We start from the raw sequence: 25133 nt of genomic DNA on the forward strand, positions 1-25133 counted from the left end.
TTTGAATATTTGCATTTTCTTCCATATGAAAAACCAGCAAGACTTCAACGCTGCTGTAGCTAAATACCATAAATCTTGAAATGAAAGCAAATGTTTCTTTCACACATTCCCACTTTTATACTTTAATTTGTCCCAGCCTACCTGAAGTGTTTTTACTCAAATTAGATCTGTTTCTAGTAAAAAATTATAGCTGTTCTATTTATGTGCTATAAAAAAAAGAAACAGAAATGTATCTGGTTATACTTAGGATTGGATATTTTTAGGATTGCTTCCTAATCTTGCTATGGAAATCTAATGCAATATAGAATAGGAGATCATGTTATTATCCTTATAGCTATAATATAGGCAATCAGGAATTAAAAAAAAAAAAAACAACACAATAATGGATATTAAAAATCTAATTATTTGTGTCATTTAGAACATTGTATTTGTTTTATAATACAACCAAGAATATGGCACATTTGTGTAACACATTCTGTTTATTGAAAAACAAATCTGAAATGAGATAATTTTAACTGCATATTGTATCATGAGAACAAAAGATCTGTGGCAAAACACCAACAAGAAAAAATCACAGTAATGAATGAAAAAATCAGTAGCTGAGAAACTTGCAGTGCAGTATCCATTTGTTCTTTAGGATTGTTATGCTAATTTTTGGGACTTGCTGCAGCAGCAAAGTTGAGATTTTAGGATGAAGGCATCAATTACTAACTACTAATGCTATAAAGATATCATTAGCTTCTCAAGGTAATTTAAAACACCCATTCATATCCTACTTTTCAAGCACTGCACTTTTACTTGAACTCTATAAGAGGTAAAACTCTTCAAAAGTCAATAAAACTTAACAGTTTCCTTAACAAAACAAAAGTGGTTTCCTTGGGAAGTATTATGTTCTAATCCTCCACTAATTTAAAAAAAGATAATAAACTATCTAGAGGCCTTTGAATAAGTCCCAGAATTGAGATATTAGACTACTGATGTATTATTTTTAAGGAAGTATGTGCTTGGATACATTTTAAGCCTTACTAAGCACTTCTTACCTGAACTTCCATTCGTGGCTGTTCACTGCCAAAGTAAGGCTGTGCATGAATAAAATTCAAACTATTGATTTTTAGTAACTTATTTTTGACAAAAATATATCTCTCAATTTAAGTCACAGAACTATATTAAGTCAGTATCTCAAGTTATTAAGCAAAATGATTGGGTGAAGGAGGGACATTATATTTAATGAAAATCTTCTAGCAGTAAAGAAATATTTTTGCCATAACATTTCGCTTTGTACACTGATCTAAAATGAAACAGTCTTGCTATAATGAGACAATCCTGTTTCTTATTTTCCCTCATTTTGCTAAAACTTAATACATGGACCAAAGTGCTGCAATACTTGTGAATGTATGGTCAGGAGCATTGTTCCCCAATTGAGCTCTAAATTAAAAATCTGAAATCAGACCAGTATCACCGCCTGAATTCTCAGGCATACATTATAGAAACAGGTGGCTTTTTGATTTAGTTTTGTTTTTTTTTTTTTTCCCAGTGACTTGTCTTTCTCTTCTCACAGCCACATTTCCTTTAACATCCCCTAAAGCAACAGTTCTCCCAACTCTTCTTACAGTGCTCTATTCTGCTGATCTCACATTTAGATTCTCATAAATCTGAGACAACCTCCAGAATTGCTCTTTAAGCCTCAAAAGCCAACCTCCTAATAAAAGATGTCCATAACGTATTTCACTTTCCCTTGGGATTTATTAGTGCTCCATATGTAATATTTTTGTAGATTTTTTTTTTCTTTTTACACATACTCTTTGCAATTATAACCTGTCCTTCTGGGTTTGTTTGTTTGCTTGTTTTTTTAACAGGGCAGGTGAAAACTGATTTTCATCTCTTAAGGTGAAATTTTGAAATTATCTAACTTCGTTAAACATTCTTAACACAGTGGAGGATGCTGCAAGACAACTGACAAGACACCACCTTATAACTGCAAAACTAACATGAGGGGTTGTGACAACTGTTGTGATAACTCTTTCTCCCCTTATCTCCACATAATGCTCCCTGATGCTGTGAGCACTCAGCATATAAACAATGCATGACAGTGAAGCAATTAATGGGAGCGTGAATCCTGAGTAACAATTTTAATTGATACTTCCATCCAGACTAGTTTACCAGAATAAAGAAATAAATACATGGCTATATATTTCATATAATTTTAATAAAATATATAATTATCATGATTAACTCCAGATTACTGTTCTAATGCAATGCCATATTGTAGAGCAGGCACTTTAAATATCAGTTCATGTCTGATATAAAAGAAAACCTAAAAATAATATCAAGTGTTACTGACACGAAATCACCTCATCAGGTAATTTCTCATTGTGTTCATCAGGTACAACGATGAACACAAGGAGGTGATTGTCCTGCTCTGCTCTGCGCCGGTGCAGCCTCACCTCGAGTCCTGTGGGCAGTTTTCGAAGCCACAACATAAGAAGAATATTCCTGGAAGAGCTGGGAGCATGTATAAAATCCATGTTCCATATACTGATTTGCCTTTGTGCTTTGAGCAGGAGCTGAGTCTTGCTGTCTTATATGGCAAGTTCCTCTTTCACAGAAGGAGGATGGTCCCATTCCTAAACAGAAGACTAACTCTTGAAAGTCATTTAAGATCATCATTACTTTTGTGTGCACTTTGGTGTCTCCACAGTCTGCAAAGTTCTCATAAAGTATCTTCTGGCTTATCCTCCAGCATTTTAAACACAATATTTTTTTCCGAAAGAAAAATGGACATTTCACTGTTATCCTTCCTTCCTTTTAAGAGAAGTTTAAAAAATGCTTTTTATAAGACTGCTTCATTATTACTGTGTCTGAGTTAGCTCTGTTTAAAAGCAAATGCAATAAACCACCATCACCAAATGGCCTCTATTATATAATAACTTTAGTTTACTCTGACTCTCTGAGGACCTGAGCAGTCTGAACAATATTATTTTCTGATGTATTATCAAAGAAAAGAAAGTAGAGTTTTCATGCAGAATAATGAAAGAAATGGGCCATGGGTAGACCAGAAAAGAAATACTGCAGAAAATAGTGGTATACAGAAGATATTAATGTAGCACATTTCTTTCAGGGTTGGAATAGATAATATTCTTCACCCTACACAGCCACTGGTTCCACTAGGTAACAAAGAAAAAGGTATATGTATTTTCAAAGCTCAGGTATCCAGTAAATTCATACAAGCAGTCAGGAAAACACAGATTATCATTTTGAATTGAGTTCTGTTTCTTTTTAAAGAAAACATCACCATACAAAGATAAATGTTTTGAGACATATCAAGGTCTTACTAAGACAACTGATAAGTTATGTCTGATGAAGCCTTGGTAGTTAGGAAAGACAGTCTGTGAAAGATAAGCTTTTAATGGATTGAATAGAAGAGAAAAAAATTAGTAACAAACAATTTCACACTGTAAAAAGCTGCCCTAAGAACAAAAGAGAACATTCATTAGCACACAACACAATGTGCTAAAAGAGGTGAAAGCAGGAAGAAGACAGGTATAACAAAGATAAGGACAAACTGGATTGGGCATCACCCACGTTCAGCGCAATAAAAGAAGTATGTGGGAGGACCAGATGCATCAAGGTTTGTAATACATGTTGATTGTCCCAGCACTATGGAAGACAGTCACAAAGTGCACAAAGCAAACCACTTTTATAAGCATACTACACAGGAAAATAGGAAATTAAAGAGCATACCATTTTGCAAAAGCTCCTAGCAGAGGAATTTAGCAATAGTACAACAATCTTTTATAGCTACAGTATAAGATCAATAAAGGAGTAGTAAAGAAGTATTTATATTCGAATATGACACAAGAGGAAAAGAATATCCAGAAAAAGCCTTTTTGTCATGATAATGTCAGTAACTTTTGCATCATTACAACTATAGGAAGTGAGTATTAGCAAGTATATAAGAGAAAATGACAAAATCTAGATTTTTAACAAATACTTGTACAAAGCCAATACTGGGACAGGAAGCTGTAAAATCATTGAACCTTATTTGAAACAAAATTAGAAAATATCCTTTTAATCTCATTAAATACTTCAGAGCAGAGAATATAAAGTTCATCAAGAGGCCTACAGGCACATCATATACCAAGGTATACGTGTGTGCAGCCCAAGTACTACGTGCACTCCTACAACTGACATTAGCAAAATGCCTAGAGAAAAGAAAAAAGCCCTTTAAATCATGGCATACATGAATATAATGATAAAGATGGTGAGCTCACTGCAATGTATTGCCTCAATCACTACACTAGAAACTGGAGAGACTGATCTGATACAGTGTGTTTGCTTTTAAGACCTAAAAAGAACAATAAGGTGGAAAGATAAAATTTACCTGCTACAGATGATGTAATGGTTTTGCTCTACAGGTCTCATACATTCTATGTACTGTGTTCTACCTGGATACCAGGAGCTCAGGCCGGGCACAGTGTTTCAGCTCTCTGAGAGATGGCAGTTCAAGAAACTGTTTTTTATCACGACTACTGAGATTTTGAAGGAAAGTACAATGATACACTAGAAAGACTTTTTAGAATTAGCCAATATTGATACTATACTGAAACAACAACAACAGATTATGGCAAAATTCCAATGTCACGATCAAAAGGTATAAGAAGGTGCAATCTAAATTCCACTTGATGGAAAACTGCTGTTAATCATTTTTGGTTCTGTCTAGGAATAGAGATGTTTCTAACTCTCCAGACTTAGAGCTTAAAGTAAGTAAAAATATTTTCTTGTTATGAGAGCTGAAGAACATAACTAAGATGATGACTATGACTGGCAGAAATCTAGAGCAACTGGGGAGGGAAGGATGAAAATGGTATTGGGATCACACTCTGAATGATTTCACAGACATGTTTTCCATAACACAAAAGATTTAGTCATGTACTTGTTCTACTTTAGTATTTTAGCTCATTCAAGGAAACACACTGTAGACCCATACATAAAAAGGAGAAGTGAAGAGTAGCCCATCATTAATGTGAAATTATGGTTATCAGAATAGTAGGTGCTCGTGGATATCATACATCTTTTTTTTTTTCCATCACAGATATGGGATCATCACAGAAACAACAGAAACTAAACTTAATCAGTTCAAATTCAACAAAAATCTTGATAAAATTTTGGCTCTTTCAGTGTAGACTCTATATTACAATATAAAAAATGCAAATGTACAACTTGAATTAGGCACATAATCCTTAAATCATATTTTTCTTCGTATGTTTTATACCATACCAAATCTTTGAGGTTGGACAGAAAGTCTGAAGGTCATCTGGTCCAACCCCCCTGCTCCAGCAGGACCACCTGTTATGGAGGATCATGTCCAGATGGTTTTTGAATATCTCCAGGGATTAGAGGCTACACAAACTCCCTGAGCAACCTGTGCCAGTGCTTAGTCATCCTTACAGCAAAAAAGTGTTTCCTGATGTTCAGAGGGAGCCCTCTGTATTTCAGTGTGTGCCCCATTGACTCTTGTCCTGTCACTGGGCACCATTAAAAAGAGCCTGGCTCCATCTTCCTTGCACCCTCCTTTTAGGTATTTATAGACATTAATAAGAGCTCCCTGAACCTTCTCTTCTGGTTGAAAAGTCCCCTCTCTTTCTGCTTTCCTCTTCCTAACACAATATATTTGCGTCCTGCAATTTTTTTTCTTTTAGAAAAAAGTGTACAGAAAGAATGAACAAAATATTAAAACAATAAAACAAGTCTTTTAAAAGAAGCAACCTTAACTTGGCTGATAATAAGTTTGGTTACTTATGAAAAGAGCCTAAACTTTGAACTATAGGGCAAAAGGCATAAAAAGGAAAGCTGTAAATTTTTAGAAAACAGCTTCTGAAAACAGTTCATGATGGATGTCTTGATATGACAGTTTACTCCATCTATTTTTTTCACACTTTAACACACATGCAAGTTAAAAAAAAAAAGAAAGAAGAAAAGGCCACAGGAATATTGCAGAAGGGAGTGCAACGGTAATTTCATTGTGCCTAATAGAAATTGGCAAGTGACACACTGGAATATTAAGGAAGCCAGCACCTACTTAGCAACATGCTAATCAGAACTGTGGTGAGTCACATCAAGGACATATTCACTAGATGTGGTATCTGTGACAAACTATTTCCCAAAATAGTCCCCGCTTCTATAGGTCTTCAGTTGGCTGCATTTTAATGAGTTGAAGTCTCAAATAAATAATGATTCTGTAACAGACTGTTGTGGTCTAAGATTTAAATCAGGAACCTGGGGTTAATCAGAGGCAAGAACTACATCAGAGCCATGCAAAATCTACCACAGAATCATATAAGAAAGATGGGAACAAACTTTCTAGCAGGACCTGTTGTAATAGGACAAGGAGTAATGGTTTTTAAGTAAAGGAGAGTAGACTCAGACTAGATATAAAGAATACATTCTTAATAATAGGGATAGTGAAACACTGGCACGGGTTGCCCAGAGAGGTTGTAGATGCCCCATCCCTGAAAACATTCAAGGTCAGGTTTGAAGGGGCTCTGAACGACCTGATCTGGTTGAAGATGTCCCTGCTCATTGCATGGAGAGAGTTGGACTAGACCTTTAAAGGTCCCTTGCAACCTAAACCTTTCATTGATTCCATGGAAACGACAAATATTTAGCAAATACTAGGAACAAAGACTTAATGGTGAAATTACTTGTTATGTTGATCCAGCAAATAAAGAAAATGTAACTTCAGTAACTTGTGCAGAACACACACACCCGAGAGAGGGGATGCAGCTCAGTTTCAGCCTCTTTACACACAGTCCCCTGATGTCCTGTTGGTACAAGAAGTAAGAAAGTGAATCTCACTCCTGAGAGTGAAGGTACCAACACATCCTAATGCTTCTATTACCTAGGAGTATTAATTTTGGTATCTACAATTTTTGCTCATAGACAGGTAGGCACACTGTCAGGTCAGACAACTGCTTCTTTATGAGAAGCAATGGATATTAGTCTCACATAGCTCCTGACTGATGTACAGATACCAAACTAACTTCCTGAGACTACCACATGCATTAAACAGCACAGGGGACGTGTAAGAATCCCTGTTTACTTTACTGTTGCAGAGTAAACACATTTACATCACGAGTTTTAGAAGTTTGGGCTCATGGCTTTTCAATATTCATGAATACTAAAGCTAACATGTACGGGGCAGCTCCTTGAGCAAATTGCTTTTCCAGCTTTGTATAGATTTCAGTAGCAAGAAAGCAATCAATCCTTAAGAAGACGGTGTTTCCTGCCTTTCCTGTACAGTAAGAGCCATGCTCAGTAAGCTTTTCCCAGCCAACCACATCCTGAGCTTCTTTCTATGGCCCAAGGCTCACAACTTCCCATCCTTTCTGCCCTCCTCTTGTTTTATTGCATCCTAGTGAATTTCACTGGAGGAAACAATATCCTACACTTGTTATGTGCAGGTTTGAGTTTGAACAATAGGGTACAATGTGGATAATTTTATAATTCCTATATTATTATAGACCTGGAGAGAAACAAGTCTTCAGACTTCCAGTAAGTCTTTCTCTATTGAAAGCCAGAGGGAACTGGTATAATTTGGGAAGGAATACTGTTGTTTCTTGAAACACCAAATGTTATTTAATCAGTTACCAGGGAGAACATGACTCTTTCCAAGAAAAGTATATTGTGTTTTACACAATTTCTAATAATATAGCTACCTTTCTATCTGAGGTCCTGCATGCTTTAGTGGGACTTTAAATACATTTAGGCTTTACTGGTAAAGATAGGGATTATTTTGCTCCAGGTCATTCAATAAAGACTACACTCCTACATATTGTTCTGTGTCAGAGTTGTATGTGCCTGCCTGTTTCACAACAGATGGCTGTACTTCAGTACTTTTATATAGAGGATGTATACGGAAGGTTGAAAAAAAAATCACATTCATTTTAATTCAGTTTTTTCCAGTTGCTTGTATGCTTTAGTTGTATCCGTCAAGCTTGATGTCATGCAAGAGGATTTTTTTAAATAGAACTTTGCAAATTCGTTTCTGCTCATCCTGGGTCAAGATTTATTTGGAATGGTGGTAGAGAGAATGTAAATCAAAGTATATTTCATGTTGTAACATATCACACATTGTTTTATGAGGTATTCCAGTCTGTGAAATACAACAAGGAATAAGACACCTTAAAATATGATCCTTTTTTTTGTTTGTTTTCAGGGTGAAAGAACACATGTAATCCTGAGCAGGGAGCCTTACTCTGCTTCAAAGCTTTGAGTGAGCATTTCTCATGATTTCTTACTTTTTCAGAGCTTTTTTTCCTCCCCATCCTGCAAGGATATCACTAAGATGCACTGCAGATCTCTTTCTTGCATGAAACACAAAACTAAACGTGTGGTTATTCGATTCACAGATATAAGAGCATTTTCAGTGGTCTTTTAACTCTAGCTCATCACTTCAAGTTTCTTATCAGCTTTTCCAGCAAACGTTGATTTAAAATGCTACTTTCACATTATGAGTTTGGCTCCAGTGATTTAGTAATTTTCCTCTGCTCTGCCCTTGTGCTCTGTGACAAGAGAGGAGCTAGTCTGGCTTCCTCCGGGCTTTTGTCACCCGAAATTCATTGATGAAACACCTAAGGACTAATAAGGAAGCCAAGTAAAGCCTCAAAGCTAAAGATCAAAGTGAATAATGATCTAATACACCAAGTGTATCCACTGAAAAGAACGCAGGAAAATAGGCTTTAGCAAGTTCTTTTAAACTTTGCTTCTCTTTCCTGCTTTAAAACAGGCTGAATCACAAACCCCGTTCCAGAGGCACGTCGGTGAAATTCATCGGGAATGAGATTTTCTGGCTGGTGTTTGTGTTTTGCGTTACTAGAGGCATAAATACAACACGCCGCATAAAGAGAGAAAACGCTATTTAGGAGAGGAAAAAAAAAAAAACAAAACAAGTTAAAATCGTCTTTTCGCTCCTCCTTTCAAGACAAATTTGTCTTTCTCGGTGACATCTGACAGGGACCGGGGGGACGCCGTCCCGACGCTCCGACCGCTCTCAGAGACCCTGCGGCCCCCGGGGAGCGGCCACGGCGGAGGCTCGTGGGGTCGGAGCGCATGGCGTGGGCTGTCCCCGCAGGAGAGGGGCCGCTGTGGGGCCTACGGGCCTCTGCAGAGTCAGCGCCCCGCGCCATCTCCAGATCGCGGTCCCCAACCGCACGAGTACCAGCCCGGAGCCGCTCTGGGAGCGCTCCCTCAGCGCCGGCCCCACACCGACAGCGGGGGGGGCGGGAACAGCAGCACCCACCAATCCGAAGCCGAGGCCCGTCTTGACTGACAGCAAACGTTATCCAATACGAGTCGCCACTTGAGCAAGAGGGGCGGTGGGTGGTGCTCAGTTGTAACCGCCCATTGGGCGGAGCCGGAAGGCGGGGCGTGGATGGGGCAGGGCTTCGGACGGTAAGGGGCGTGGCCTCATCGGGGTATATAAGCCTGAGGCGCAACGTTTTGCCCGTTCAGTCGGCGCAGCGCCGCCGGAGGTTTTGGTGTGTGCAGCGGGTCTGTGCACCGCGCCCGCCGCTTTTTGTTGTGTTATTGTGAGCGGGGGGGGGGGAGGGCCGTCCCGCCGAGGTCAACGGCTCCCGGGTGCGTCTCTTTCCCCGTCCCTCCCTGTGCGCCTCCGCAGAGGGATTTGTCACTTGCCCGCTGAGGGAGGGCGCCCCCCGGCCCGAGCCCCTTCCCTCGCCGCTCCCGGCCGGCGGCTCGCGGCGCTTCCTTCTGGATGCGTCCCCGCAGCCCCGGGCGGGAGGCGGCTAGGGGGAAGCGCTGCCTCCGAGGATTTACCGCCGCCTGGGACTCAGACCTGCGCCTTCCCCGCGGGAGCTCCCGGCGCCCCGGCTCCGCTGCCGCTCCGGGCCGTCGCTACCATGGAGGACAAGTACCTGCCCGAGCTGATGGCGGAGAAGGACTCGCTGGACCCGTCCTTCACCCACGCCCTGCGGCTCGTCAACCAAGGTGAGGGGCGGCGGGGCACGACGGGGTCCCGCAGTGGGCACGGGCCGGACCGAGCGGCGGCCGCCGGGGCTGCTCAGCCGGGAGTTCACCCTTCCCTCTGCACCGCCTGGAGCGGTTTGTTGTGCTCGAGCTCCCGGTGAGATGCTCAGTGAAGGGCTCACCCTTCCCTTGCACCGCTTGGTGGGGTTTGTTTGTGTTCAGGCTGTCGGTGTTCCCCGCCCTCCGTCGGGCAGCGCATCCCTCCGAAGGCAGCGCACGCTGGATCCCTTCCCGCATTTCCCCTCTTCCACGCGGTTTTTATTCTGCGATCGCTTGCTTCTCGAGTTATAGGTTTTATTCCGAGTTGAATGGTTGTGTTAGAACAGCTGGGTCTGCTGTGCTCTGCTCGGGCTGCGCGTCAGTTTAAAACCCCAAAAGGTTTTCTTCTTTTACCCTCTTTCTGAACAATAAATAGATTATTGCTTATATATGCGTGAGCCTTCTCAAAAACGAGCCTACAACCGATGTGCTTTCCTATGAACTTTTGGCTGCGTAGCTAAAATATTAAGCAACCAACAGTACATTTTAGTAAATCTTAAAAAAACCCAACAAAGCATATTTTCTTGTGCAATTATATAACTCCAGATAATAAATGATCCCCACCTCTTTTGCATCTGACATGTCAGATGTGCTTTAAAGTGCTAGCTCTTTGTTTCAGTGATGCTACTCTGACTAGAAAAGTCGTTCTTTGTGAATTAGAATATGATTTAATGTACATTTTGAGATACTCTGTAATTGGTGGGTGACTTTCAAGTACAACTCTGGGGAGACAAGCGCTTGATACAGCGCTTTGGGATGTTTGTGTGAAATAAGTTGTGAACTGATCTTCTCATATACCTTAGTGACAGCCAAAATGATTCTGGCTTCAATTACAGTGATTACAAAGCTGTGCTGGTGTACTTTACATCCTTTAATATGAAGAGGTTTACATCAGTGGGGCTACTTTCAATGCCTTATTGGTTTTGATGGGCAACAGATGCAAATGCCTGTCTCTGAATGAGAAGGAGAATCAACTATTGCCTGAAATACTCCGGAGTTAGGGGTAGCTGTCAGCAGTTTCAGCCGTTGTATCTGCATGTCCTTGAGTGGTTGGTATTTTGCATATTTTCCTAACTTTGAATTTGTAAAAATGCCGCTATTGATAGGGGGAAAAGGAGGATTATGTTAATAAACCGATATCTGTTGTGCTTGGTGTAAATAAAAAACTTGTTAAAATTTAGTTTGATGGCTGTGAATTAGTGAAGTTCCTCTCCAGATAGGGAAGAAAGAATCCTTTTTGCATATGTAAATTATTCTAAGGAGGTACAAAAGTTTGTGATTTACTACTTTGCAAATGGTGTTTAAGAAAGCATATCTGACTTCATGGCTACTATCAAAATAGTGACTTTTTGGGTTTATGATATTTTTTGAGGTTCTCACTGAAATGAGAAATTAGAGGACTGAAACTTTTGCCTTTCATTATGGTATCTACATGTGAACGTTCAGCTTCAAAAATAAATACTATAAGTGGAAAAAATGAACGTAGACAGACAGAAATCCGACCTCTCGTAATCTGGTGTGTCTCTTGATTTTTTGCTTACTTTTAAAGTAAAGTCTTGGATTAAATCTGAAGTATTTCATATTTTAAAGACAGATAAAAAAAGATAAGGAGGATGACTGTTAACTGGTTAACTGCACTTTGAAATGGAAATCTGTATAAATTCAATGTAAAATATATAGTTGTAGAATTGCCAAAGAACTAAATAAAATGAAATGACCGCATAATACAGGTGAGAAATATGACTGCGGGAGAGGATGTTTTACAAACCCATCCTACCATAACACTATCAGGGACTATTTTTTTCTCAGTTGTAATAACTATGCACTTAAATTAATGAGAAGTATTAGTGGAAATGTATATGTAATAGTTCTGGCATGGACTTTGCGTGTCAGGTCCACTGCATATTTTCTGTGATAGTTCAGTGTGCAGGCAAATGAAATGGCTGATCTAATTTTTTAAACTAGACTTGTTTAGGTTTTACATTTCAAATGAAACAGGTTTCCAAGTTTGACTTCTTTTGGGTATCTGGGAGAACGTCTTAGCAAAGGTTTTAAGTGCTTTAAATAACCAGCTTAATTATGTAATAGCATTTTGATGTCTTAATGCTGTTAAATTTGCTATCTGTATTTACTTAAACTGAAATATTGTACATCAGCCAGCTTTCTTCAGAAAGTTGAGATTGATTTGTAAGAATTGTATGGTTGGATTAGTAAATCTGTCCAGGATGCTGAAGGAACTGAGGTGTATGTACTACTTAGACAAAAGAGCCAAATTACTAACAAATTTCTAATCATGATGAAATTTGGTTTCTAGGGAAAAATCCTGTGTCTGGACTTCTGAAATTTGATAACTGTAGTTTTCAGGTGGAAGTCGACATATTTGTATATTATGCTTATAATTCCAAATTATAATTGAGTACACACAAATTACATAATTCTACATGATATAGTAAAAAATTGGAGCTACAGTTGCTTCAAGCTCCAGGGTAGCATTTCAGTTGAAAAAGAACAAAGTGGAGGTTAATAATACTGTCCACAAAAGCATTCTTGCGGTATCTTAGTTATCTGTCTTTCTGAATTAGCACAACAGCAATTTCTCTGCCTTAAAACCTGGTTTTAAGTGTTGTGAAAGCACTAAAATAAAATATCAGTATCCCTCAATGTTCCCGCATGGTACATAGAAGTGCTGATTTTTCTTGTTGAAAACTCTTGCTCGAGGATTTGATGCCTTGTCTCCTTGGGAGACCTATTGCTTAAATTTTGCTTTAAACAGTCATTGAAACATTCACCTACTGCTTAAATTTTAGAACAGTAGGAATCTTTTGCAGGAGACTAGACTTTATCCCTTGCTCTAATTAAGAAGATTTATTTGTATACTTGAACATTAAGCCATCCTAAAAAGGGGATTTTTTTGCCTGTAAGCCATTAAACATGTTACAGATTGGAAGTAGACTTACTTTGCATGTGTAGCAAAGTGACCATGCTAATAGGATTAATTTGCAGCTGTCCCAGACAATGGGAATTGGAACATTATGTCCAGTTATTAGCTTATAATAAGTTCTGTAATTGAAGGACCTTGGGAAAGATGAGGTTCTATGAAGAAGCAAGAGCTTAGTGCACTTGTATTTTTCCTATTTGCAACTCTCAGGTGCTCATCTTTATGCAAAATCTGAAAAATATTTCTCTGTGTGGAAGTGATGCTAGTTATACAATCAGGCCTTATTTTGAAGGCTGACTTTGCACTTGGGGTTGTATGTAAACATTGCTAAACGTGCAAGTGTAATGTTGATTTTCGTAACTTGGATCAAGACTAATGCTCTAAAAATATTGAAAGATCTGTAAGAGAAAAGTTTCTTTATCATCTTTCACATCTACGTATAATATTGATTCATGACAAATATTTTGTGAATGTTGGATGGAGTTTCTGAAACTGCAGATGGAAGAAGCTAACTGTAAATAAAACATGTTGATACCAGACACATTTTGTAACAGGGGAGACATTAAGATGAGTGCCTGGCAGTTGGTTGTAAAGTTAAATGGGTAGGTGAGGAGAATCCTGTCATCAGAGTTAGGGCTGCTGAAATCCTTATGTCAGAAGATAATGAGTCCTGGTGCCATTGCTGAAAGACAACTCTTCTGTGTAGACTGGACCTGTGGAATTCTTCCTTACAAGCTCATTTTAGCTGCTTTGAGACTTGAGATAATATCTGAAGTTGGCAAGGCTTCCTTCAAACTGTCAGTGAGATGATGCACAGGAATACCAAGCCTTCCTATCAGTAGATGGCTGTATGTGCCAGCTGTGTGCTGAATGGCTTCCCTGAGCCACATGTCTGGTACTGATCAGCAGAGGCTTGCTGTGTCTTGTGTCAAATTTTGAGCAGGAACTCAAATAGAGCAGTACCTCCCTAAATATCAGGGAGAATAGACTGTGAGGAAGTGTACTCACCTTCTGCTTTCTGGGGGATGTTAATGGTCTGATTTTTTTTTTTTTTTTTTAGCAGATAAGGGATGGCTTTGTAAAAATGAGTGAAGTAGGAGCTTAATAAATTAAGGTTCTGTGTATGTTACTGATTTTTCTTGTGGTTTAGCCCCATCTGGTAACTAGCTACTGTGCAGCCACTTGTTCCCTGTCCCCTCGTGGGATGTGGGCAGAATTGAAAAAGGGTAAAACTTGTGGGTTTAGTAATTGAAATAGAGTAAAATATAATAATTGCAATGAAAAGGAAAAAAAAAGAGAAATAAAACCCAAGAGAAGCAAGTGATAGACAATACGGTTGCTGCCCACCTGTGGACTGATGTTCAACCTGTCCCTGAGCAGTGATCGGTGGCTCACAGCCAAATCCCCCCAGTTTATATACTGGGCATAATGTTCTGTGCTGTGGAATATCCCTTTGGCCAGTTCAGGTCAGCTGTCCTGGCTGTGCTCCCTCTGGGCTTCTTGAGCACCTGCTCCCTGGCAGAGTGTGAGACACTGCAAAGTCCTTGATTTAGAGTAAGCACTACTTAGCAACAGCAAAAACATCAGTGTGTTATCAACATTATTGTCATACTGAATCTAAAGCACAGCTCTATACCAGCTACTAGGAAGAAAATTATCCTAGCTGAAACCAGGACAACTTTGAATAAATCAAAGTATGCAAGGGTGTCTAGCTTTTTCTTATAAAAAATAGTTGATTATGAGTAGTGACATACATATATTGTGATAAAAGTAATCAGTTTGCTACTGAAGCATCCACTTTTCTGTGTGGACAGGTGTTTTGTGGCATGTCACAGACACACATGGTGCTGCTCGTTCCCCATCCCTAATGGTGTTGCATGTTCTCGATTGGTGTAACCTCAAACTCTCCTTTAGTTCTCATTTCAGTATCAATCACAGGAACAATACTTGTTTCAAGTGTCCTACTCTTTGAGGATTTCAGAACACTTCATAAAGGTCATAGTAGTTTCGAAAATGAGATATAGCTGTAGAGGGGGTTTCAAAATTATTTGGAGCATCCTATTAGTTTCAATGATATAGTAAATTTTGTGCCCTTCAGATTTTTTTTCAGACAATGGGTCACTTTAAGTTGTCTTTCTTAGAGGTTAACTAGAAATAAACTCTTCTGGTCTGGTTACTAGAAGACAATCTAAAAACATGTTGGTGGAATTGGGTATTTGCCAGGCAAAGCGTGATGAGAAATTTGAGTGACAGAAATGGGAATGGATGTGGTGTGATGTTGGCACCGTCAAACCAGGGAAGACTGACTTGGGTTCTATTTCTGTTTTCTTAAAGCAGCATGAAAAGTAGTAAGTCTTGGAGGGGAGAACGGATATTTCAGAGACTGTCCCTCATCTCAGCCATCCATATTTGGTAACACTTCAGAAGTTCACATTTTTGTCATGGTTGCTCTTTGCTTTTAATGTGGTGAAACTGTACTGGGACAGTCCTAGGACCTATTAAAAATTAGATTTCAATCTTGGTCTCCTACAAGACTGAGGAAGTGATTTATCAGATATTCCAGTCATGTTAACAGGGCTTCTGTGAAATGCAGCTGAAGATAATCATACTTTCTTCAGCCCTGGGCTCATCTGCTCTGGAGCATGACTGAGCCTACAGCCGCTCACCAGCGATCATAGTTAGTCCAAAGCCGACTTCTAATTCACTTGCACACTCACTTTGGCAGTCAATGAGAGAGATCGAATTTAAAGGTTTCAAATGCAGACTGACATGGTTTGTCACTTTCAATCCTTTTCGACACCAGCCATGCAAATTAAAACTGTAACCTTCTGAGTGCTTATTTACTGGAGGAATCAGAAAGAAGGTCACAGCACTGAGTGGCTGCTCTTCTGGCCTGTGGCTTGTTTGACTTTACTTGCAAGTACTTAAAAAATTTATCTATGTGACCTTTCTAGCCCCTGAGTTTTTTTCCTCCTCTCTGACTTAAAGTATAATTAAGAAAGAAAAGTATTTAGGATGTGCTCTGATTTGATAGAATCAGGTATCAGAGTTCAGAGTTGAGTAGCCTCTGTAAAGTATTCAGTGTGATACTGCATGAGTTTTTAATTAGTATTTAGCAAGTTCAGTAAAAAGCATGTTTAAATGGATTAACTGGTAACTGATGCACCTAATATTTTATGGTGAATTAACTACTGTTCTTAGCTGAACTGTACAGGAATCTTGCAAGCTTAATGTTTACATTATTAATACTGTTTTTCAAATAGAATTATGAAGGACAGGACTCTTTTACTGGGCAAGTGGAATATCTTGATAAGGTGGGGTTGTCTACCCCTGAGTCCTGGGAAGGCAAGTCTCACCCATGCAATGGGAGCTGTTGGCAGGGGTTGTAGTACTGGGAATTACTTGAGTCATGTGCTTCTAGCTGAGAGTGATTTTTCAAGTATAACACTAGCTAGAAAATTAATGTCTTTATGGCCCTAAGCTAAGGCCATAAGGGCACATGGACTCGGGAATTTCATTTTCCTGTGACATTCTAGGTACTGAAGTCCATATGTCTTAATCTTTGAGGAAATCATGGTTAAGATACAATGCTCTGCAAGCTTGAGAATGTCTGCAGGCGTCTTGCTGCTCTGATTCGTGTGTGAGAGTGGTCTTTGGCTTGTGGTTTGTGTGCCTGGCTGCCTTCAGAAGTAAATAAAGATGCTAAGAGGCCCTTTAAAATGATGGTGAAATGTCTGGCCAAAAAAATACAGATGAAAACACAGAGTGCTTTAGTAATGGATGATTAATTCTTGAGCCAGATACAAGGGCTGGTGGATTTTGTGTGTCTTGACATCTTTGATTCTGAGTGAGGTGCATTTGTGGACATTTGATCTCAGCTAGATTGTGAAGCTCTTTGAACTGTCAGTGTTGGGCTGTACGGTACGTATAGGCTGGTTGTTCATGACAAGGAGCAAATTAAAGAGCAGCAACTGGAGAGATGGCGTGAAGAAGCATTGTTAGGCTGAGTGATGTATTTTTGCGTCTCAATAGCTGAGTATGTTTCATTCTTTGCATGCTTATCTTAAAATATTCCTTTGCTTGAACTCAATTTTGTCATATTTATCGCTTATTGTTCTTTTATGTTGTCTTGTTGTTTTTCATTGTTTTACCTTATTGTCAAGGTAAAATTAATAAGAAACTAGGAAGTTAAATGGATTTCCTTCCTATTCTCCATCTCCAGTTGCTGTTTGCTGGCTACCTTTCATTTCTTATTGTGATTGTTTATCAGACTTTTGGCTTCAGGTAGCAGCTCAACATCAACAAAGTTGCAAGGCAGAAAACAAATGTCAGTTTAATTCTTGTAGATGGTAAATCTTTTGCTTTTTTGGCTTATATAGGTGTTCTTTTATAGGTCTTTATTTTCTAGGAAGAATTTCTTGACAAAGTAATTGGAAACCTAAAAGATTAGAAATCATTTCAGTAAACCTATTGTACTTGATCCAAAAGAAAATGTTATAACAACTGCTGCTGTGCTGATCTTAGTATAATATAGTGACAGTGAAAACCTGAAGTTGCAAATCCTTTGAGGATTTACTGATTTTCTTCAACTTTAGTAATCCCTCTGGATTGTTCAAAGGAAATAGTCAGAGGAAGATGCCTTTTTATACACAAGACAAAGAATATTGGAAGAAGTCTGGAGTACTGTGTGTAGTTTTGAACACCATAATATAAGAAAGATATAAAGCTATTAGAGAATGCCCAAAGGGGGACAGCAAAGATGGTGACGGGTCTAGTGGGGAAGCTGTATGAGGAACCCCTGAGGTCACTTGGCTTGTTCAGCCTGGAGAAGAGGAGACTGAGGGGAGACCTCATTGCAGTTACAACTTCCTCATGAGGGGAAGAGGAGGGGCAGGCACTGATCTCTTCTCTGTGGTGACCAGTGACAGAACTCAAGGGAATGGCCTGAAGTTGTGTCAGGGGAGGTTTAGATTGGATATTAGGAAAAGGTTCTTCACCCAGAGGGTGACTGGGCTCTGAAACAGGCTCCCCAGGGAAGTGGTCACAGCACCAAGCCTGACAGGGTTCTGAAGTGTTTGGATGATACTCTCAGGTTCATGGTGTGACTCATGGGCTAGTCTTGTGCAGGATCAGGAGTTGGCTTCTATGATCCTTGTGGGTCCCATCCTTGTGGGTAATATTCTCTGATTCTGTTTCTGCTCTGACTTACAATTTTGACATTGCAGCTGCATTTGCTGAATGCTTGGAGTGTAAATGTGTCTGTAGCCTTTTACTGCCTCAGATCATTTGGTAGCAGTACTTTGAGAAGTAGATGTGTTTGAAAGCAAAAAGTTTTAGATTTTTTTCAGCTAATTTTCCTGCTGCTTTGTGGTAATGTTTTTAAAAGATGTAGAAATGGAAGGACTGCTTTTAATGTGATCATTTTTCCTTTCATATTTCTCCTTTTCTGGTTGCTGATAATGGACAAAGGTTACTGGTTCCTTTTGATCTGTGTCCTAATTAACTAGAGGTGGTCAAGTACCAATCCTGATGTGTTTCTGGTCAGCAACCCTGTTTCTGCTCCCTGAGATCAGATTCACAGTTGAAGAGGGCTGAGGAGCTTTTTGTTGTCTTTTTTCTGCTACCAAGCAGAAATGGTGTGCTGCTCTGGATGCAGACTTCAGTGATACGGCTCCATGGGGTAAACTAGTGAAGTAAAAAAATCACAATCACCCTTTTCTCCTCCACCCACCTTCGGACTAATGCAAAATGATAAATTTCACTTCTGTGAAAGTTAAAGGCACTAAGATCCATTGTGTCAGTTTGGTTCTTTGGCTTTGTTATGCTTAACTATACTGCATATCCATTCCTGAGTTTGAAGGAAAACAGATTTTTCTCTGCTAGGATTGCCTTCACAAAGTTGGACTATGATGTTCTTGATCCATTTGTTGAGTCATGGAAGTTCAGATACCATTTTTTTACTTTACTAAATATCTGACTACTTCATGACTACTTCAAGCCTGCTTTTTTAGGATCAAGAAGTCCTAATTTTGGGGAAACATGGTCACAGATGACTCTTCTTCTGCCTCCCTTTAAGGGGTTCCCCGAAACTTCTGCGATAGTTGGAGGTGTTTCTCAAACCAAAACAGTGTAATCCTAATGATTTGACTCAATTTCTCCATTTAAAGCCTAATGTCTGGAGAAGCTAAGCTGCTTCACTTTGTGCTTCACAGCAGATAGGCTGCAGTGATACCTTTAGCTCTAGTTAACACTTGCTGCTTGTCTAGAGTTATCCTGGTAATATCCTAGTCTGGTTTGCAAGGTGAAACGCAACACCTTAGTACTAGATCTCAAAGACTGGAAAGGACTATTGTGGTCCAATTTGTCTTGTGTAACACAAATTGGTCTTAAAGATTCTTTTCACTTATCATATACCCTTGACCTTTTTATTACACTATGCATCCATGGTCTGGAAAAATGATTAGGTTTTTATTGGCCTCCTATATGAAAGCATACACCAGAAGATTTATCATGTTGTTAAGGTTTACTCTGTCTGTTCTTCAGACTTTTTTTTCCTGCAGGCACCTGCATCTTCACAGAAACCTGTTTCTACCATGTGAAACAAATGTGTGGAATAAGTGTAGTCCTTTAAAGTGCTTGTGAGGGATGTGCTTGTTTTGACTGGAGTGGAGTTAATTTTCTTTCCAGTAGCTGATATGTGACTGTTTTGGATTTGTGATGAAAACAGGGTTGATAACACAGGGATATTTTCATTACTGCAGGGCAGTGCTTACACAGTGTAAAGGTCTTTTCTGCTCCTCACCCCTTCACACCAGTGAGGGGGCTGGGGATGCACGAGGAGTTTAGGAGGGGACACAGCTGGGACAGCTGATGATGACTGACCCAGAGAATATTCCAGACCACATGGTGTCACTCAGTATGTAAAGCTGGGGGGAAAAAAGAAGAGAGGAAGTTCAGAGTGATACTGTTTGTCTTCCCATGTTACATGTGATGTAGCCTGGCTTTCCTGGGAATGGCTGAACACCTGCCTGCCCATGGGAAGTGGTGAATGAATTCTTTGTGTTGCTTTACTTGCCTGCATGGCTTTTGCTTTACCTGTTAAACTGTCTTTATCTCCATGCACGAGTTTTCTCACTTTTCCCCCTCAAATTCTCCCCACCTTCCTGGGGGGAAGTCAGCACCTTGTGTAGGGCTCAGCTGCCAGCTGGGGTTGATCCATGACAGGGAGTTAATGACCTCTGAGGATTTTTTCAGCCTTGTTTCTTCTGTGAATTTGGGGATCTCGGGCAATCATGAACTATGATTCTGGGTGCACTTTGGAAAGAGCAGAAGCCTTCCACAGTGGGTTTTCCAGTAGGATACTGATAGAGCATCTTATATGTAGTGATGCAGAAATCCTGACGATGTAGGTTGCGCAGGAAGGTTTTTGGATGCGTCTGTGTCAGAGAACTCTGTATTATCAGTAGGGCCCTAGATATTAGAAAAGTCATTATGCATGTTCCCTTTTGCGTGGAGTTGTTTCTGGAGGACTTTGGAAAGGCTTTGGCGTCACTTCGGGAGCGGTGCCGGGAGGGGGCGGCAGCGGCCCGGCCCTGCGGGGCTCCGGTAATCGGTGTGAGCCCCTCTGGAGAGCCGGGATCGAGGCGGTGGGACCGGGTGTGAGCCCTCTGGAGAGCCGGGATCGAGGCGGTGGGACCGGCGGTGAGCCCTCTGGAGAGCCGGGATCGGGGCGGTGGGATCGAGTGTGAGCCCCTCTGGAGAGCGGAGATCGGAGCGGTGGGGGATGCATGTGGATGCTGGGTGCCATCGGTGTTTGGGTGTCACATCAGCTCTCGCAGCCAGATGTGTTCTGTCTGTTCTACATCCTGAAGCGCAGGTGTGTCCCTGTCCTGACTTATCCCCAGCTGGCAGCTCAGCCGCTCGCTTGTTCCGCTGCAGTGGGATGGGGGAGAGAATCGGGAGGGTAAAAGGTGGAAGACCCTGGGTCAAGAGTTAGCTCTGTGTTAAGATAGGGCAGTTTGATAAGCAAGGCAAAAGCTTCGCGCAGAAGCAAAGGGAAACACGGAATCCATTTACCCCTTCCCATGAGCAGGCAGATGTTCAACCATCTCCAGGAAAGCTGGACTCCACCATGCTCAGGAAGACAAATGCCACCACTTTGAACATGCTCCCCTTCCTTCTTGTCCCTACTTTACATGTAAAAGATGACACCGTATTGTACAGGGGGGATGGTTTTGAGCTAAAAGAAGAGTGATTTAGATTAGATGTTAGGAAGAAATTCTTCACTGTGAAGGTGGTGAGGCACTGACACAGGTTGCCCAGAAAAGTTGTGGATGCTCTATCCCTGGGAATGTTCAAGGCCAGATTGGATGATACTTCAACAATAACCCGGTCTAGTGGAAGATGTCTCTGCCTATGGCAGGGGTGTTGGAACTAGATGACCTTCAAGGTCCCTTCCAACCCAAACCCTTCTATGATTTTGTGGATGGCAACTGAAATAACCTGGGCCTGTGGTGTTTTCTTCATGTATACTTGAACTAGTTAGACTGCTGTCAGTCTAGTTTCATAAGTGGTGAATGAAGTTTTAAAAGAAACTTTTCCAAACTTTTAAACTTCAAGCTCTTAGAATATCACTTTACCAGCTGATAAAATGGAGAGTGCAGGGAAACTATCATAATGTTATTTATAAATGATTTGCTTATAGATGCACTTATACAGCTTGAGGACCTGAAATAATAGGCCTTGCTTAGAATACTAAGTAATAGTTCACATAGTTCAATGTAAGGTTAATTAAAAATGCTGATGTACATTTCATTACCTCGTAAGTGGCAAGTGGCTGGCTGTGGGATCAGTTCTATGAAGAATTCTAGGCAAATTATCCTTTAAATTAATGCCTTGACAGTGGAAAATGGATGTGATTTGCTGTCTTGACCAGTAGATCATAGTTTCTTTAGACTGAAGTGGTACACTGAGCACTGTGCTAACATAACGTGTTTTCTGCCTCTGAGTAGATTGTAGGTTCTGAATGCGCCAATCCCTTATCCATGTCCATGTGCTCAAAGCAATGACCAAAGCTTCAAATGACTGGTTGCCTAGGATAGAAGGCTGCCTGCTATGATGACTTACATGAAGTTGATGCTGAGTAGTTACTCTAGGCACTAACTCAGGTTGCTGGATGGCCTCCTGCTTGGTCTTTCTGCTGGGGAAAGCAGCAAGATGGGTAGGAAAAATTGAATCAAAAGTACTTTTCTTTCCTACTTGGTTGAAGTAAGTGTAAAGCTGTAGGTTTAATTCTGTACAATTCTTTCAGAATATTTTGTTAACTTAATATTATTCCACTGGAGTAATACCTGGCTAGAGCGCAAAACCTGTAGGTTGCATTTGAGTAAATTTTTCAGCAGTAACTATTCCTTATTTCCAAGTCTGTGTGAATGGTGCTAATCACTTAGGTACGTCTTGTCAGCATTTGTATGAAGTGTTTTGGGGCACCTCATTTGGAACGTTTCTTTGCTGTTATCAAAGCTGAGATTTGAAGCTTTTCTGCGGAGTCATCTGAAAAGGGCTGAGTGCAGAGAATGCAGAAAGCAAACGTAGTTGCTTTATTCAGGTTTGGTACCTTAAACATGACTGTGCATCCTGTCAGTAATGGATGTCAAGCTGTACTGTAATAAAACAAATGTTAGCATTATTTTTCTTTCATTGTATTTATGACTGATTAGCTGTTTGAGCTGTATCAACTCTAGTCAACTTTTGGTAATAACACTTTTTTTCCCCTTTTCACCTTGCAGTATTTCATCCTCAAGACAGCCGTCCTTACATGGGAGACATTTTTACATGTACCTCACTGAAATCCTATCAGAATAGTGAATGCAATTCCAACTTAAGCCACAAAATGAAGAAATAAGGGCAGATGGCCCCTTCAGAAAAATAGATTAAAGATAATAGATGCTTCTGACCAGCTACATAGTTAATCTCATGCTTCTTGTCAAGAGGTACTGCCAGTAGATAGTTATTATGCAAGGGTAAAGTAATAGCTGTATGAATTTAGTGGTAAAAGCTTTTCCTCATTCCCAGCTCTTTCTGATAATTTAACATTATGTTCATAATTTTAAGGTAGTTATAGCAAATTTAAATAGTAACTTGTTAAGTTAGTTTTATGTTGCTTTAGAAAGGGATACTACAAAAAGAGCAATCCTGGGAATGTAGTTCCATTTATAGTCAACAAAGACTGTAAATGCATTTCTGGCATTTTCTGGCTCTGACACACTGAAGATTGTGTGTCTTTAAACCCACATGTCAAATTTGGTAGAGGTATCTGTAACACATCCCTGCGTTTCTCTGGATAGCATGAGGAATAGCTTATCTTCCCTGTGGTTAAACGTTCTTTTCAGTTTTATTAGTAGACAGTCAAGTATTTTTCAGTTCAGTTAAGCACTTTTATTTCTTTGGTGTATGCAAAATAGCACATTCCAGCCTTTTAGGTGGTTATTCTGTATGTTACTGGATATGTCATTCCTGCACTTGCTCTAAAATCAATGAATTGATAAGGGGAAGTGAGATATAAAATTTAGTAACATGAGCCATTCTTTAGTGGGACTTCATTGGTCCACAAGTATCCACTGTGACTGTTTGGGTTTTTTGTTCTTACCAAAGGCACCTTTTGCATTGTTCCTCTCTAGTAGCAAGGAGTAGTAGAACCATCTACCCCATTAAGTGGTTATTATTGCTCAGCTGTCCTTCATCCTTGGGGCACCCAGACTCTGAATTTCTTAAGCAGCTGTATTTTTTAAAATGCATCCCCTTTGTCCTCTGCCACTTCTAGAAGTTAACTTCATTCTATAGTTTTGGAAAATGGAGCTTCAAAATTTTCTTTTCCATGTAGAAGCAATTTGAGCATCACTGAACCAAGAAGTAATGGCACCTCAGGTACTTGGCGTTGGCACTTTTCTTATTGTTTCTTGGCAGACAGAAGTGATGAAGGAACAGAAACTTGGATATATGGGGTTATGAAGGCAGGTGGGGGACAGGCAGGGAAGGTGTCTGCTTAGTAGCAGCTTCTGCAGCTTCCCAGTGCTACTGTTACAGTTTTAGTTTAGGTTTTGCTGTCTCACCATAAATGTAGGTGAATTTCCCTGGCTGTGAGTTGTTCCAGTGCACTTCAAAGTGTCAGTTGACTTGTGCATGTGACATTTTGTAGTAGTTGATTTTCTGTGTATAACATGTAGAAATATGCTGAAATATGCTATTTAAACTATTTAATATAGGAATTACATCCCTAAGGAAGTTCATAATACACACCCTTGCTCATCACAGGGAAAAAGATGTATTTGGTGAAAGTTGGGATTTTGAAATTAGCTGGATTAAAACTAAACCAATAACATGTCTAAAGGTAATTAATCATAATATTGCTATGTGACATAATGTGGTTGCAGTAAAATTCGGGCATCACATTTTCCACTTCTATATTAGTGCTTGATTTTAAACTGTCTTCAAAACTGTAAGACAAATGAATTGTCAATATCTTGACTGCTGAGTAGTTGCACAGAACATGCAAGTATCCTGCTCCTTACAGGTATACCATAACCATGTTTGTTGGAAAGAAACTTGACCTTGGGCTTTTAAAAATGCCTTTTACCAAAGAAAGATACTTTTTTTAATAAACAAATTTACTGACTTGAAATATAACTTACTCAGAAGGAACTGCTTAGTTTTATTTAGGGTAAACATGATGATGCTTTCTTTAGAGAAAGACTTCAGGTAAGAGCTGTTTCCTGTGGCAAGTAAAACCATAAAATAAATGCTATTAAAACTGTATTGTATTTCAACTGTATAACGTGTTTCAGCCAAAGCTTACTGACATAAGTTGGTAGTTACTTCAGATACTTATGCAGGTATAAAACTGTCTATTAAATTTTTTTCTTACAAGTTGAGTAATGTTCTATTAAGTGAGTGCTAGGAATACTGGTTTAAGAAAAAGCTTTCTTTGACAGATGCCATGACAGTTGGAAGATTGCTTTCCTCAGTGAAGGTGCTACATGGACAAGCACATGCTCCTACAGAGGCCAGGCTTATTGCAGTGGATGTGGCTGCTTTCCTGCAGAAACTGTTGAAA

The 25133-nt window shown here is 39.9% G+C and overlaps 1 protein-coding gene across 3 annotated transcripts in view; it reads left to right on the forward strand.

Moving 5' to 3' along the window:
- Positions 1-9542: 9542 nt before the first annotated feature.
- KHDRBS3 (KH RNA binding domain containing, signal transduction associated 3) overlaps positions 9543-25133 on the forward strand; it is a 98507-nt gene continuing 82916 nt past the window's right edge. Inside the window, exon 1 of one of the 3 annotated variants that reach the window (XR_003538891.2) lies at positions 9543-10005. Coding sequence is in view for 2 of the 3 variants with exons in the window: in XM_027711323.2 (XP_027567124.1) it covers positions 9918-10005 (88 nt within the window). In the remaining variant the exon portion in view is untranslated. The remainder of the gene's footprint in view (positions 10006-25133) is intronic. The other 2 variants (XM_027711323.2, XM_027711325.2) reach the window with 2 other exon arrangements.

This window comes from Pipra filicauda, unplaced genomic scaffold (assembly GCF_003945595.2).
Source record: "Pipra filicauda isolate LSUMZ 115617 unplaced genomic scaffold, ASM394559v2 scaffold34_size3990699_pilon, whole genome shotgun sequence".
Lineage (NCBI taxonomy): Eukaryota > Metazoa > Chordata > Aves > Passeriformes > Pipridae > Pipra > Pipra filicauda.